General features: G+C 39.0%; 1 protein-coding gene across 2 annotated transcripts; it reads left to right on the top strand.

Moving 5' to 3' along the window:
• Positions 1-897: 897 nt before the first annotated feature.
• On the top strand, positions 898-12,598 carry cry2 (cryptochrome circadian regulator 2). Of its 2 annotated transcripts, XM_056739371.1 has the most exons (12): positions 898-1,151; positions 2,161-2,269; positions 4,114-4,256; positions 6,615-6,799; positions 7,665-7,753; positions 7,868-8,008; positions 8,116-8,427; positions 8,513-8,664; positions 9,352-9,554; positions 9,659-9,742; positions 10,085-10,287; positions 11,172-12,598. In XM_056739371.1, exons 1-11 carry the CDS (start codon positions 994-996, stop codon positions 10,279-10,281), a joined length of 1,773 nt encoding a protein of 590 aa, XP_056595349.1. In that variant the 5' UTR covers positions 898-993; the 3' UTR covers positions 10,282-10,287; positions 11,172-12,598. The 2 variants fall into 2 exon arrangements, with proteins under 2 accessions (XP_056595349.1, XP_056595350.1); XM_056739372.1 differs by lacking the exon at positions 4,114-4,256 and having other exon boundaries at positions 1,017-1,151.
• Positions 12,599-14,137: the final 1,539 nt, after the last annotated feature.

Raw genomic sequence — 14,137 nt, 5'->3', positions numbered from 1 at the left:
ATGCATATAAATAGTATTTTACTCTCTATGGCCTTACTATATTTTCTGTGTTAAATGCAACTGCGTTATGTTGTTACTATTGGGCAAATATCAAATGTCCACTTGTTTCTTTGTAAAGTGTATTTGTTGTATTGGTGTACCTTGTTTAATTAAACACATTATTATTATTATACAATTTTAATCGTGTTTTTATATCAAACCACATTCGGATACAGAGACGTAATACCTTAAGACATACAGAGCCACTTCTAAAACGGATCCCCTGCTGGACAGAATACGCAAAACTACCACGCGGGGGCGCTAAACTCCAGATAAATGCAATGCAGTGATTCCCAAACACCTTATGTAAAGACTAAACTATATCGTTATTTCTCCCATGCTAACACCACAAATGAATGTGTGAAACTTTCAATGTGGCTAGAAACAAAATTCGATGAAAATTTCAAATTAAATTAAGCTTAAACTCTCTTATTTCTTAGAACTCAACAGCTATATCATCCTCGCATTGGTGTAACTTTATCTATTCTCGATTCCCTTTCTCATTGATGTAACAGTCAATGTAATAGTTGTATAATAACTTGTCACGTGACACGAACATCCTTCGTTGAAAACAATACTCAGGGCAGCGTAACATCACTCGTCCGCATTGAGTTGCCCGAACTGATGCCATAACGTGACGTTACTTCCCACAAACAAGACCAACAACGCACCGGAGAAACGTGACGGGGCGGGATCACCAACAAAGGGGTGCGTCGTTTTACGAACCAATAGCAACTCGGAAGCCCGAGTCGCTCATTCTTATGATCGGCACACGTGTTTTTCTTCTGGCCAATGAACGAAGGAGAAGGCGGGACAGCGTTGGGTATACCGTAACTGACCCCGATCTCAAACTCAGAGAGGCGTAACCTGGCCGCTGGACCACTCGTACTTTTTATACGCGTCTGGACCACCGTCGACTTCTCTTGGACGTCTAGGATGGACTAAAACGCAACTATGGTGGTGAATTCCGTGCATTGGTTTCGCAAAGGGCTGCGACTTCACGACAATCCGGCTTTGCAGGAAGCTCTTAATGGCGCGGATACTGTACGATGTGTTTATATATTGGACCCGTGGTTCGCGGGTTCGGCCAACGTTGGAGTCAATAGATGGAGGTTTGTGTCACGTATGTTTAGTTATAGGTTCACCTGTTGTGCTAATATGAAGAGGAATAACGTGGCGCAGCTGTTGTAGTGTTTTGGCCCTTCGCACGCGCCGTAACTTTGCGCATGCCAGCTGACGATCTGTCATGTAATACTGACGCAGCACGTGTGAAAATATCTTTTATTTAAAAACACGATGGTATGCTGACGTTTACTACCTGTGTTTTTGACATCTTGAACAATTATAATGTCGTAATTCAGTCCTATAAAAGGCCCAAGCTGCTGTTCAGAGCAGGTGAACAAACTTATCAAGTCAGCTGGACACTTTTTTAACACGCTAAATGTATCTGAGAAACACACCAGCAGTGTTAATTTTCAGGCAACACGCGAAAATATATCGATGGATCAATAATTGTGAGGTTGTCGTGACTGAGCTTAAACCATTGATGTCATTTATATAGAAGCTAGCCCATGCTAATGGCAACCAGTCGGTTTGCTCACGCCCACTTGCTCACTTGTGTTTTATGTAATACACAATTACAAACTTCATTATAGCATTAGTGCGTCATTGCTTTGGATATGTGTATCCTCAACTGAAACTCGCGAGCTGAGTCTTTTTTGGCTTGTGTAATTGTGTAGTAGGTTATGTGCTTTCTTGCAAATCTTTATATAATTAATATATTGAATTTCATATACAGAATATGTAATAAAGTACATAAAATGAAAAGGTGAAAATTCATAAATTATATGATGAGTGCATACGTGTCGTAATAAAGGTGTTATATAGATAAAGTATATCCACATTACTGTCAATACAAAAAAAATGCTAATTTCCCAAGCTGTATGATATTCTAAATAAATAAAAGGGTCTCTAGCCTGAGGTATGAGCTAAAATCTCAGTAAGGTCACTGTTTTTATATAAATATAGATAGTAATGCATATGTCCGTTGAATATTATCGTTATTTCGCATACACACGTGTTTCCTATAATGATTTATAAGTAATGCATTTTGTCTGACAGATTTTTACTGGAATCTTTAGAGGATTTGGACACAAGTTTAAGAAAACTGAACTCGAGGCTCTTTGTGGTACGGGGACAGCCTACAGATGTCTTCCCCAGACTCTTCAAGGTCAGTATGATGACACGGGTGACATTCGTCTTCTAGTATGAACGATTTCAGTATAAAGTTTATGGACGAAATCTAAAAGGCAATTTTTATACTCAAGGCCTCAGGTCAACCTGTATTTTCTCAGTTTGAAGTGCAGCTGTTTTTTAAATAAAAGTTTCGTTTTTTTAAGGGGTTGTCAATAGCTATTTCGTATTTGGGTTGAAGCTGAATCATAGTAAATCTTTATATGGGCTGATGAATGAGGTTGTGATGTACATAAGTTGTAGATTAACAGTGTAGCTGGATGGTAGTCAGTTCTTTTATTCTTCTAGGGAAAGAACTATTGATAAATGTATTTTTTCACGAAGAGCAATCTTGGGATTTAAGAAATGTTGGGATTTGGTTGGTCGCTGTGTTTCTCTGATGCATGCACAGATTTTGATTTGCTGTAGGAAGCAATGGAAGAGTTTCAGGTCCACCGCAGGCCCAGTGTTGTGAACTTTTACAGGTAATGGGTTTATCTAATACGTGATGATTTTCTTTGGCACAGGATGTAATGACAGTGGTTAGGTAGTGTTACCGTGACCTTGTTAGGTGCAAATCACATACAAAGATGTTCACCTGGCGTTCAGTGAGTGGCAGCTTGTTCTATAAAAAGACAAACATACACTTGAGACAGGCTGCATGATGGGTGATGAGCCTTCACCGGTTTTGTTGTATGTTAGAACAGCTTCCTGCGTGCCTTGCTCATCAAACACAGTTGGTTGCCCTTGAGATGCCTACTGGGTTCTATAGAAAAGTTTGAATCATAATCCCTTCTTTTATGAGAGAGAAAATGAGGTTGTATCTGGGTTGTGTCTTTTTTGTGGAAGAATTATAGTTAGTGTTATAGTGTGCACTGCAGTTTACCAAAAGATGGTCTGGAATCATATGTCATGGCCAGAATATTGAAACTTGCGGTGAGCTACCTACAGTACACTTGAGTTCCATATTTTCCCTTTCTTATTACATTCATCTTTTTAACCCACATAGTCCTTGCATGTCCAAAGTTAGATAATCTTAAGTGTTAAGTTAAACTTGTGACTCAAGGATTGAAAGGATACTTCACCCAAAATTGTTGCATCATTGACTTACCCTCATGTAATTTCAAACCTGTATGACGTTTTCTTCTTCAGAAAACAAAAGAAGATGTTTTGAAGAATGTCAGGAAGCAAACAGATCTCATCTCCCATTAACTGACATAGTAGGGAAAAGTCAATGGGGGATGAGATTTTCCAAATATGTGTTTAGCAGAACAATGAAATGTATATAGATTTGGAACAACTTGAGGGTGAGTAAAACACGACAGAATTTGGGTTATTGGGTGAACTTTCCCTTTAAGGTTGGTTTTGTTATAAAAGTTCTCATTCAGACATTTCCATTCAGCCAGACCTGCTGATCCATGGTAATGCAGCCAAAGGTTTGTAAGCGGCTTCCTGTTTGGCCTGGCAGGTGAATAGTACTTTTTATGCAAGGCTGGTCTTTATCAGAGCAGGGGGTGGGAGCACCATAACATCAGCCCTTCACAGTGCACTTGTATAACCACTTTTTTTCTCTTTTTTTACGTACACCTGCGGGAAAACCAGCACTGGACGTGTCCTACATGTATAAGGATTTTAAAATGACTAGTAATTCACCTATTCAGGCCTGTTCTTGGGAATAAAACATCCAATTGGCCACTTAAAGTAATCGCAGGTTGACTTAATTTGCTTTACAGAGTTTTGACATTATGTTTACATAACTTGCGTATTAAATCATTTTAAGAAGTAGAAACGGTTGTTTTTTGTATGTATTTTAATCTGGTTTACATCTGATCAATCTCTCAGGAATGGAAGGTCACACGTCTCACCTTTGAATATGACTCAGAGCCTTATGGGAAGGAAAGAGATGCGGCCATCATCAAAATGGCGCAGGAGTACGGTGTGGAAACCGTGGTACGGAATATTCACACGCTCTACGATCCCGATAGGTGGGTGATGGAGTGCTTTGTAAACTATAGCTACACACTTTTCTAAAGCATGTGCACATAATCAGTGTAAATTTACATTGTGGCAGCAAACGCTGTGAAAGTAATGTTTTCAAACACTCCCCGTCTACCGTTGGTCAATCAGAACGTCTTATACATAGACTCTGTCGAGCCAATGAGGCTTTAAAGAAATGTTTTGGTGTTTTGGTAGCACTACAGTGTTCGCGTGTTGTGGCTAACAAGCCTTCATAAGGGTTTTCACTTCTAATATAACCGGAGAGCCTTGGTTGAACATTTTTGGCTTTTTAATCATTGGAAAACATAAGTGACCGCACGATACGTAGCAACAGCTCTTCTCTAGAGAGAAACCTGCTTATGATGCAGTCACATCTGGCTTGTGCGTCATTTTAAATGAATATGTCGAAGCAGTTGATAAACAAGATTTATTTGTGAAAATTAAATTAAAATCTGTTTGAAAACATTGTGTGAATTGGTTTTTAAAGTGCATATTGACTAAAAATCAAGACTGGAAAAATGACAAAATGACTGGAGATGTAAAATTATTGGTAAAAAATTGTGGACACTTTGAATTTTGTGAATCATTGTTATGGCTTTTATGTATTATTAAAACATAGTTGCAGTGAATTTTTTTTACAAACGACATAAACAAGTCGTCAATTTACCAACAATTTATAGCTTGCTAAAAGGATAATTCACCAAATAATGTAAATGTTGTCATCATTTATTCACCCTCGTGTCATTCAAAACCTGTATATAATTCTTTCTTCTATGTAACACATAAGAAGATATTAAAAGGAATGCTTTAGTGGTTTTTATACGATGGAAGTCCAACATTCTTCATAATATCCTCTTCTGTGTTTTGCAGAAGAAAGAAAGTCATACAGGTTTTGAATGACATGAGGGTGACAAAACAATTTAAAGATTGGTATTTTTTAAACGAACTAACCCAAGTGATTCCTACGTTTTTATGCAAATTGCTCTCTCAAATTACCAAACAGAACCGAAGAACTGCGTCTGTCTCGGATCAAACTGCAGTATTCACGCTTTTTGTGACGTGTAATGTAAACGAGTGGCCTTTGCGTAGGTTACAGAAATGAGAATGATGCTGGTAATACGCCGCCTCTGCTCCTCATTCATAGGGGAACAGCATGAGCTTGCATGCATGCTCTTGTATAAACACATGTGAAGCGGGTGTGACGTCTTAAGCTTTCTAGACTGTTGAATGAATAGACTCGATGCTGCCATCAAGTGACTGAACGGAGGTGCTGACGGTCACACTGTGAAACATGTGCTGCGCGGGTTGGGAGGGGTGAATTAGCTCAGCAGGCAAGTCACCATTGCAAACATGTGCGAGCAGAGCGCAAGGCTTCTCCCAGAGAACACACGGGATACTACAGCATAGGCTCTGCCCTAGATAGATATAGACAGTTGTATAAGATCAGAACTATAAATGAGAGAGAAGGCTGGTGATGTCTGTTGGCTCCTCTCATGAAGGAGCTGGAATGTGGGGAAATGTGTTGTTTCTGGACACACCGGCAGACGAACGATCGCGGTTGATCTAGAATGACAGCTTAAGTGACCTTGTTTCCTTAGGAGTATATTATGGGATTTATAACAGTGCTAGTAGTGGTGTGGAAATCTGTCCATTTAAGGAGTTTGAGCTTGACGTTAGTTCAGATTTGTATATTCCCGGCTCGTATTTACACAGAATTATCACCCAAAAAAATGATTTGACAACATATGTGGTTTAAAAAAGCTCAACATTTTACTGGAAATCAAACACATTCAGTGTTTGTGATGATGTGATTTACGATCGACACTCGTAAATACGTTTTGCAGGTTCAACAAATATTTCATGATGCATTAAAATCAGCATAATTCGCAACGTAACCTGTAATTTTAAGATCCTCCTATTCAAATTACAGTATGAAAAGTGTATTTATATGTTTGTGTAAAAAGCAAGATAATAAGAATACTCTGTTTACAAAAAAACTAGAACTATCATTTACATATGATATTTAATTGCACTTTAACAATCAATTGTTTTTTCATGCATTAATACAATAATCTATCACATCAGCATCATTTAAAGGATTATATTCAACTAATTAAAATGTAGGTTGTAAATCATTAAGAAAATGAGAACGTAGCGCAGGCCTTATGTATTGTATCTCCATATAAATGAAATCAATGATGCCTTTACCAATCACTTAAGATCTGTTAAAAATGAAAGTACGTCAACTGGATCAGTTTGCATTGTTTCTGTTTTTTTGACATTCAACTAAAGAGAAAAGAGCCACTTGATGATTGAAACTGAGTTGGTTCTGTCTTTTCCTTCAGGATCATAGAAATGAACAACCACAGTCCCCCTCTCACATTCAAAAGATTTCAAGCCATCGTGAACAGACTGGAACTGCCCAGAAAGCCCCTGCCAACCATCACTCAAGAGCAGATGGCCAGGTGCCGGACACAGATCGCTGACAATCATGACGACCGCTATGGCGTGCCGTCCCTTGAGGAGCTGGGTACATCCTTTTAAAAACGTCTTTGCGTTGTTCATTATTAGATTCTTGTTAAAGGGACAGTTCACCCAAAAATGAAAATTCTGTCATCATTTACTCGCCTTCGAGTTGTTCCAAATCAGAATGAATTTCTTTGTTCCGATGAACACAGAGAAAGATATTTGGAAGAATGGTTTTAACCAAACAGTTCTTGGCAATTGACTACCATAGGAGGAAAAATGACACTGGGAGTCAAAATTGCCCATGAATTGTTTGCTGTTCTTACATAAAATATGAAGAGTTTGTTTTCAAAATGAGAACTCATCAAAAAAATCATGTTTTTTATTATGTTATGTTTTTAGTTTGTTAGTTTGCTGAATTTTTTGTTATTCTGGCTTAAATCAAAACAAACCAACTGCAGTTTGATTGATGTAAATTGGAATGCACAATAAAAAACATGATTTTTTTATTATTTTTTTAAACAGGAGTTATCTCATTTTGGAAATAAACTCTTCATATCTTCCTTTGTGTTCAACAGAACAAAGAAATTGAGTTTTTGGGTGAACTATGCCTCTCAATGGCAGTTTATTTATGCATTTAACCTAAAAAAAGTAATAATTTTACAGTGTAATGTACTAAACACGTGAAGGAAATAAACATATTTTATATGTATACATTTTTTATTAATTAAAGAGCAATATATTGTATGTAGAATATTCTCTATATATTATAATGTATCTATTTTTTACTTTAATTTGAGCTTTCTAGTTTAAGGTTTATAGTGTCATTTATTACTTTCTGAGGGCTGCCACTTTAAATTTCATTGTATCGTTCTATGACTATGAAGTCTGTAAAAAATGAATTGTTTCTCTTACCTGTCGTCCATCAGGTTTCAGGACTCCAGCCGACAGCCCACATGTGTGGAAGGGAGGTGAAACTGAAGCCCTGGAGAGACTCAACAAACATTTAGATAGGAAGGTAAGATGTGGTGTATACACAATAATGACACTTAACACTGTTTAATTAAAAAAAGTATATACAACTGTAGTACATATGTAAATATAATATCAATGTATTATGTTTTGAATGCAGGCTTGGGTATCCAATTTTGAGAGGCCTAGAATAAGTGCTCAATCTCTGTTTGCCAGCCCGACCGGCCTCAGTCCATACCTACGTTTCGGTTGTCTGTCATGTCGTGTGTTTTACTACAATCTGCGGGAACTTTATATGAAGGTGAGTGTTGTTTATAATAAAATGTAATCCTTACATGCACTACAAATCACAGACTTGGATTTTGACAGACTGTTGACAAAGCCATGTGATCTCTTTCTGTTCTCCAGCTTCGGAGGCGTTCGAGTCCCCCCCTCTCGCTCTTCGGCCAGCTGCTGTGGCGAGAGTTTTTCTACACGGCGTCCACCAACAACCCCAACTTTGACCGTATGGAAGGAAACCCCATCTGCGTGCAGATCCCCTGGGATCACAACCCTGAGGCGCTGGCGAAGTGGGCCGAGGGTCGTACGGGGTTCCCTTGGATCGATGCCATCATGACCCAGCTCAGACAGGAGGGCTGGATCCACCACCTGGCCCGACACGCCGTGGCCTGTTTCCTCACTCGAGGAGACCTGTGGATCAGCTGGGAGAGCGGAATGAAAGTAAATCACTCATGACTTCGCCGTAATGCTTGTGATTCGTTTCGCAGTGTGTAACTTTCTTTCTTTCTTTCTTTCTTTGTGTCAGGTTTTTGAAGAGATGTTGTTGGACGCAGACTGGAGCGTGAACGCGGGCAGCTGGATGTGGTTGTCCTGTAGCGCGTTCTTTCAGCAGTTCTTTCACTGTTATTGTCCAGTGGGTTTCGGTCGCCGGACGGATCCCAGTGGCGAATACATCAGGTACACAAACCAGCCTTAAACGCATCTGGAACACATTCACACAGTGGGAGTTATATCACTGACAGGTGTTACATATTATGACAAATCATAGATTTGTGTTGCATAAAATCTTATGTAAAGCACCACAGGTTTGGACATCTCCACTGTGCATATTCGAAAGAAACACAGTGACATTGTGAAGTGTAGCAGCTGCTGTTTTTATTCACCAAAGCTCTCATTGTCACAAGTTACGTTTGGCCACAAACCCGACGACTTCTTTTATTCATTTCTGCTTCTGTCCTACTTTCTTGTTTCACTTCAAACTGTCATCGCTATATATGTTCAGAGCAGAACAAAACGTAGATATACAAACAAAAGTCCTTTTCATCTCTATAATTCACTGTTTTTTATTTCTAAAGCAAGCCATCAGTATTGTTATTGGTCGTACTTGGATTGACATGTTTAGATTTTACGTTGTGGAGAGATAATACCCCATAGAATAAAAGACACAAGCTGTATCTAGGGACAACATTTTTTTTGCGCATTTCAGTCTCTGACAACCAGGAAACAACCACTCAAAACACCTTAGCAACCACATTGCAGTACCCTAGCAACCAGTCGGAACAGGTTGTTTTTCAGAAAACATTATGCGGGGTGATCTTTTCATAATTTTAGTTTTTATCCAATGCATTCTGTTTTTACATGAAGGAGGTACATCCCAAAGTTGAAGGACTTTCCCAACCGCTACATCTACGAGCCGTGGAACGCTCCGGAATCAGTGCAAAAGGCCGCCAACTGCATCGTGGGTGTGGATTACCCTAAACCTATGATCAACCACGCCGAGGGAAGCCGGCTCAACATCGAACGCATGAAGCAAGTTTACCAGCAGCTCTCACACTACAGAGGCCTTAGTAAGTGATGCCCAGAGTCATGAGTTTTCATCAACTACAATTCATGAACATTTTAAGGGTCCAGGTGGGCATTAAGATCTCTTTATATCTTTTGCTCTCGACAGGTTTGCTCGCCTCAGTTCCGACAATCCAGGAAGAGGCGGAGCCTCCCATGTCTGATGACTCTCAGGCCAGCAGCAGCACTGGAGGTGAGAAACTCACAACATGCGGAGAGACTCTCAGTAAAATAAATAACATTGGCTACATAAGCTTTAATTTATGTATAAATTATTGTAAATTGTTGATTTGTGAAGCGAATGTAAAGAAAGGGGATCTCTTTGCACGTTGCAATGTCAATAAATTCCTGCCCCTGTCTGCTGTGTCATTTAATATAAATCAAAGAACAATATTGACTAGATTAAGAGGACTATGTTCAAAACAAATTTGTTTGCATAATTATTGAGGTAAAAGAGTATCAAACGTGTCATAATATTGCAGTAGATGTTGATTTAGAAGCTCCATCACCAGGCTTTTGTTTTCCGCATGTCTAGCCTCCGCCCCCTCCCCACACCAGCCTACTCACGCACCATCGTCCCCACCCAGCTCTGAGAGCTCCGGGTCGGGCTCCGCCCCCCACGTCCAGAAAAAGAGGGTCCGACCCTCGGAACTCCCGGGCAAACAGAAATCAAAAGTCAAGCACACCAGCCATGCCAATAGAGTCATGCAGATGATGGAGGACAAGCAGTGATCACAGGTACCGCACGTTTTTGTGTGTTTTTCAATCATTTATATACCAGGGTTTTTCCTGCATAGAAATCAGAGGCTGCTGCCTCCGTCAAATGTCGTGCCGCCTCACACTCTCTGCAAAATTATGAAGGATGTCTTTCTTTACAAGAAATGCGGTGTGTATTTAACAGACTGTCATTTGTAACTGCAGTTGCAGCATTACGCCACAGAGGAGGCGCTGTTTCGTTATCGAAACACTGGCTAAAAAGAGTTGCAGAACAAGAGCTAGCTGTGTTTCACAGCTGTATGTTTTTCATCCAAATACGTTTCATTTCTTGAATTCTTTTTATTAAAATGACGTACACCATTGTAATGTCTTAAGCTGTGCAGTTGAGTCGTTCAATACAGCGTATACTGTACACAGTATGAAACAATGAGTCGCATACGAATGACTCATTTAAACAGATTCATTTAAACTATTGATATTTTCAGTCACTAGTGAATATAAGAGACCATTGGATCATTTAAAGTGAACCACAGAGAATGCAAGATATGAATGAGCTCATTTAGTAAGACTGGTTTATTCTGTTGGCTATTGTGACCTGAAAAGTAAATTTTATTGAATATGATAAAAAAGCTTTATTTGATTTAAAAAAATTCTTGAATAAAAGTAATTTTTTAATTAACTTGATAATTGTCGCTTTCATCTCATTTTATTAGAACTTTTAATGGCAAAGTCACTTTGGTTAAACCATGTAAAGTTACGGTAAGCCTACGTGTGTGTACAAGATCAAAATGGCACCACCTTCGCCTCATTTTGAGGAAAAACCCTATATACATAACATATTTAAGTTTTTTTTATGTAAAGATGATACTGTTTATGATCTTGATTTGTAATTCTGCTCTGTACAGGTTGATGGACAGATTACGACTGCTTTGGCAGTTCAATATCAGAGGGAATCTGAGGACTCCCTGAATCATCCAGAAACAGCCAAGAAAATCGTGAAATGGCGCCACCTCCTGCAGCAAAACAGAAACTGACTGTACATCAAGAAAAAGTAACTGAAGCTGCAATTCCGTCAGGGTGTTAGGGCTTCACCATCCATCCTCCAATAATGCTGCTTGTTGTTTCTCAAAACTAAACATGATTGTATCAAGATACAGGTCTGAATCTGGTTTTGAAGAAATGGTTCAGACAAGAAAATGGTAATTTAATCGTCGTTGTGTTGTTCTATACATGTATGACTTTCATTCGGAAAGCACAAAAGGAGAAATTTCGGACTGAGACGGGAGCTTTCAAGCTACAAATAGGATGCAACAAAAATCTACTATGTGTGCTCAGTATGACCTTTGCCTGAATTCAAGGGACTTTGAATATAACGCAATCGCTTTGTGCGAGACACTAGATTATTTAGATCTTATTGTAGCTTGGCATTCTGATGAAAGCTTTAAAGTTCTGGTCTGCATTTATTGAAATTGGCTACTTTTGTCAAACAAATCCTTTTGTACTCTAGGGAAAAAAGTTCAAACAGGTCTGAAATGAGTGAGTCAGTCAATACGTTTATAGCTGAGAAATTCAAGGTTGAAGTTTATCGCCAACGTAGAAAGAGATTTGCAGGAACTAATGGATATTGCCGTGAAAGATTATGTTTTAAAGACAGTGTTCATGAATTCTAACCAAATTTAATGTACTCATTATATTTTATTGGTATGAAGGCGTATAATAAAAGCGTATGATGAAACCTCAGATACTATATGGCCTGCTGTGGTTTTACAACATAAATAGAGTAACATTTGTATTAGGTCTAATGTAGTCAGTCTCTATAATGGCTTGCAAACCACAACCAACCAGTTCATACAAGCAATAAAGATTTGATTTCTCTGGTTGAGCAGTTGCTCCCTACACGTTTTGTAACTAAGATTTTGTTGGATCTTGCTGCACTCAAGTTTTCATAATGATATCAAATTGTCAGTTTTAAATTCAATAAGCTTTATTTCTTTTCCAAGCGATTAATTTTCCGTTTGCAGGTTTTCAAACAGTCGCCAAAAATTGTACATTCCACTTCGCGTTCGGTCACATTAATTTTTCTCCAACGATGTGGAACAACTTTATTTATTTTTGTCCCTTATTCTTTTTTGTATTGTATAAAAGAGTTTATTTTCATTAAATGGCTGACGGGATTGTATAAGATGTTCTGTTTGTCTGCAGTAATTTATTGAAGCCTTTTCACAGCATGCTTCTGTCAGCGACGAGCGAAATGTTTCTGCAGTGTATTGCATCTACAATGTTTCGCTGTTGAATCAAATATATCAAATAAATTTCTTGCACCTATTTAAAACATGCTTGAGTTTGTTTTATTTTTATAGAACAGTATTTTACAAAATGATGGTGCCTGCCTGTTTATCAAGCTATAGAAGTTTAATTTCAGACGGGAAATATTATACTTTTTTTTAGTTTCAACTGGAAATGGATAAAAATATGTTTTGTAGCTTTTTGAAGTTTTGTTTTTGATATTTTTAGAGTAAAAACATCCAGATCTTATAATCCGCATTTAACATACTCATTGGCCTAAAGTCACATTTGTATTTTTGCCTGTTTGGTGGTCTAATTTTAAATGATGTGAATTATTGTATTTCAATTGTTTGCCATGTTTAACATACACAGTATTGCGTCTGTGGTCTGCTGAGTGCACTGTGCAGCATTGGTATGGTGTTCATCTCAGACTTGTATTGTAGTAATGCAATATAGCTACTGAATGCAGACTTGATGTGAATGGGGTCCTGTGGGACCAGCACTCATGAGGGAAGAGCTCTCAGTTCTTGCCCAGTTCAGCTAATGTCTGCTCTTATAGAGCATAATGACCATAGAAAGACTCCAACTGTCTCTTATCTCTCCCTCTCTCTCTGCCTCTTCAGCTAATTTCTCTTTGTCCTCCACATCATGTGCTAAATCCTCAAATGAAACAGATCTACTAGTCGCATGCGTGCGTTATCTTTGTTTGACCCACAGCCCATTGTAAAATAAGATCTTGATTATGTCTTCATATGTTCGATCTATTATAAAAGTGCTTGACTGTCCCATCCAAAATTAATAACCGTGGCGGTGATTAACAATACAGTAATTAATTGTAATGATTCTGGATATATTATAGATGTCCACAGGCGGCCTTGCAGATGTTTTTCATTAGTTATCAATGGCATCGATCCCAATGACATCACGTGCGGTACTGGTGGCCTGCTCTTCTGTGGAGGTGGCAACTTGAGCTGTATTGATTTGGACCATCAATCACTAGGCACCCCTTTTAAAGAGACTACGCCTCTCTCTTTCTCTCTCTCTCTCTCTCTCTCTCTCTCTCTCTCTCTCTCTCAGTCATCCACCGTTGACTTTAATGGCTTCATTGAAGGACACATGCAGAGCAGTGCAAGGAGTGTCAGGGTTGTACAGTAGAATGTTTTCCAGGGAAAGTGAGGACACCCACGGCCGCTACGGCTTCCTGTAGCTGATGTAACCCCCCTGAGGACCTTTTGGAGGACGTTTCTGCAAGGAATCAGAACCCAGAAAACCGGCCGGCTGGTTGAGGAAAAAGTGCCATAATTGCCAGCCTCATCGATCCCCAAAGAAGGGTCCAACGTCACCCCGCCCTGCCCCGCAGATGGTGCTCAGCCTGGCCATGGACTCCAGAGAGGATGAGGACAGCTGGATGGAGGAACAGTGGGAAAAATGGTACAGTAGTGATACCGTTTCCCCATCTCGGCATTTTGAGCTCTACTTAACTGACCTTGGATCAGCTTTTGGTGCTTTAAAATGGGATGCTATGGTTTTGAAATGTTAGTGTTCTGTGTACGAAAGGAAATTTGTGAGAGGAGGGTTTTTGTAA

This window comes from Triplophysa dalaica, chromosome 24 (assembly GCF_015846415.1).
Source record: "Triplophysa dalaica isolate WHDGS20190420 chromosome 24, ASM1584641v1, whole genome shotgun sequence".
In the NCBI taxonomy this organism is placed as follows: domain Eukaryota; kingdom Metazoa; phylum Chordata; class Actinopteri; order Cypriniformes; family Nemacheilidae; genus Triplophysa; species Triplophysa dalaica.
The sequence above is the reverse complement of the archived record's forward strand: the minus strand, read 5'-3'. Positions and strand labels throughout refer to the sequence as shown.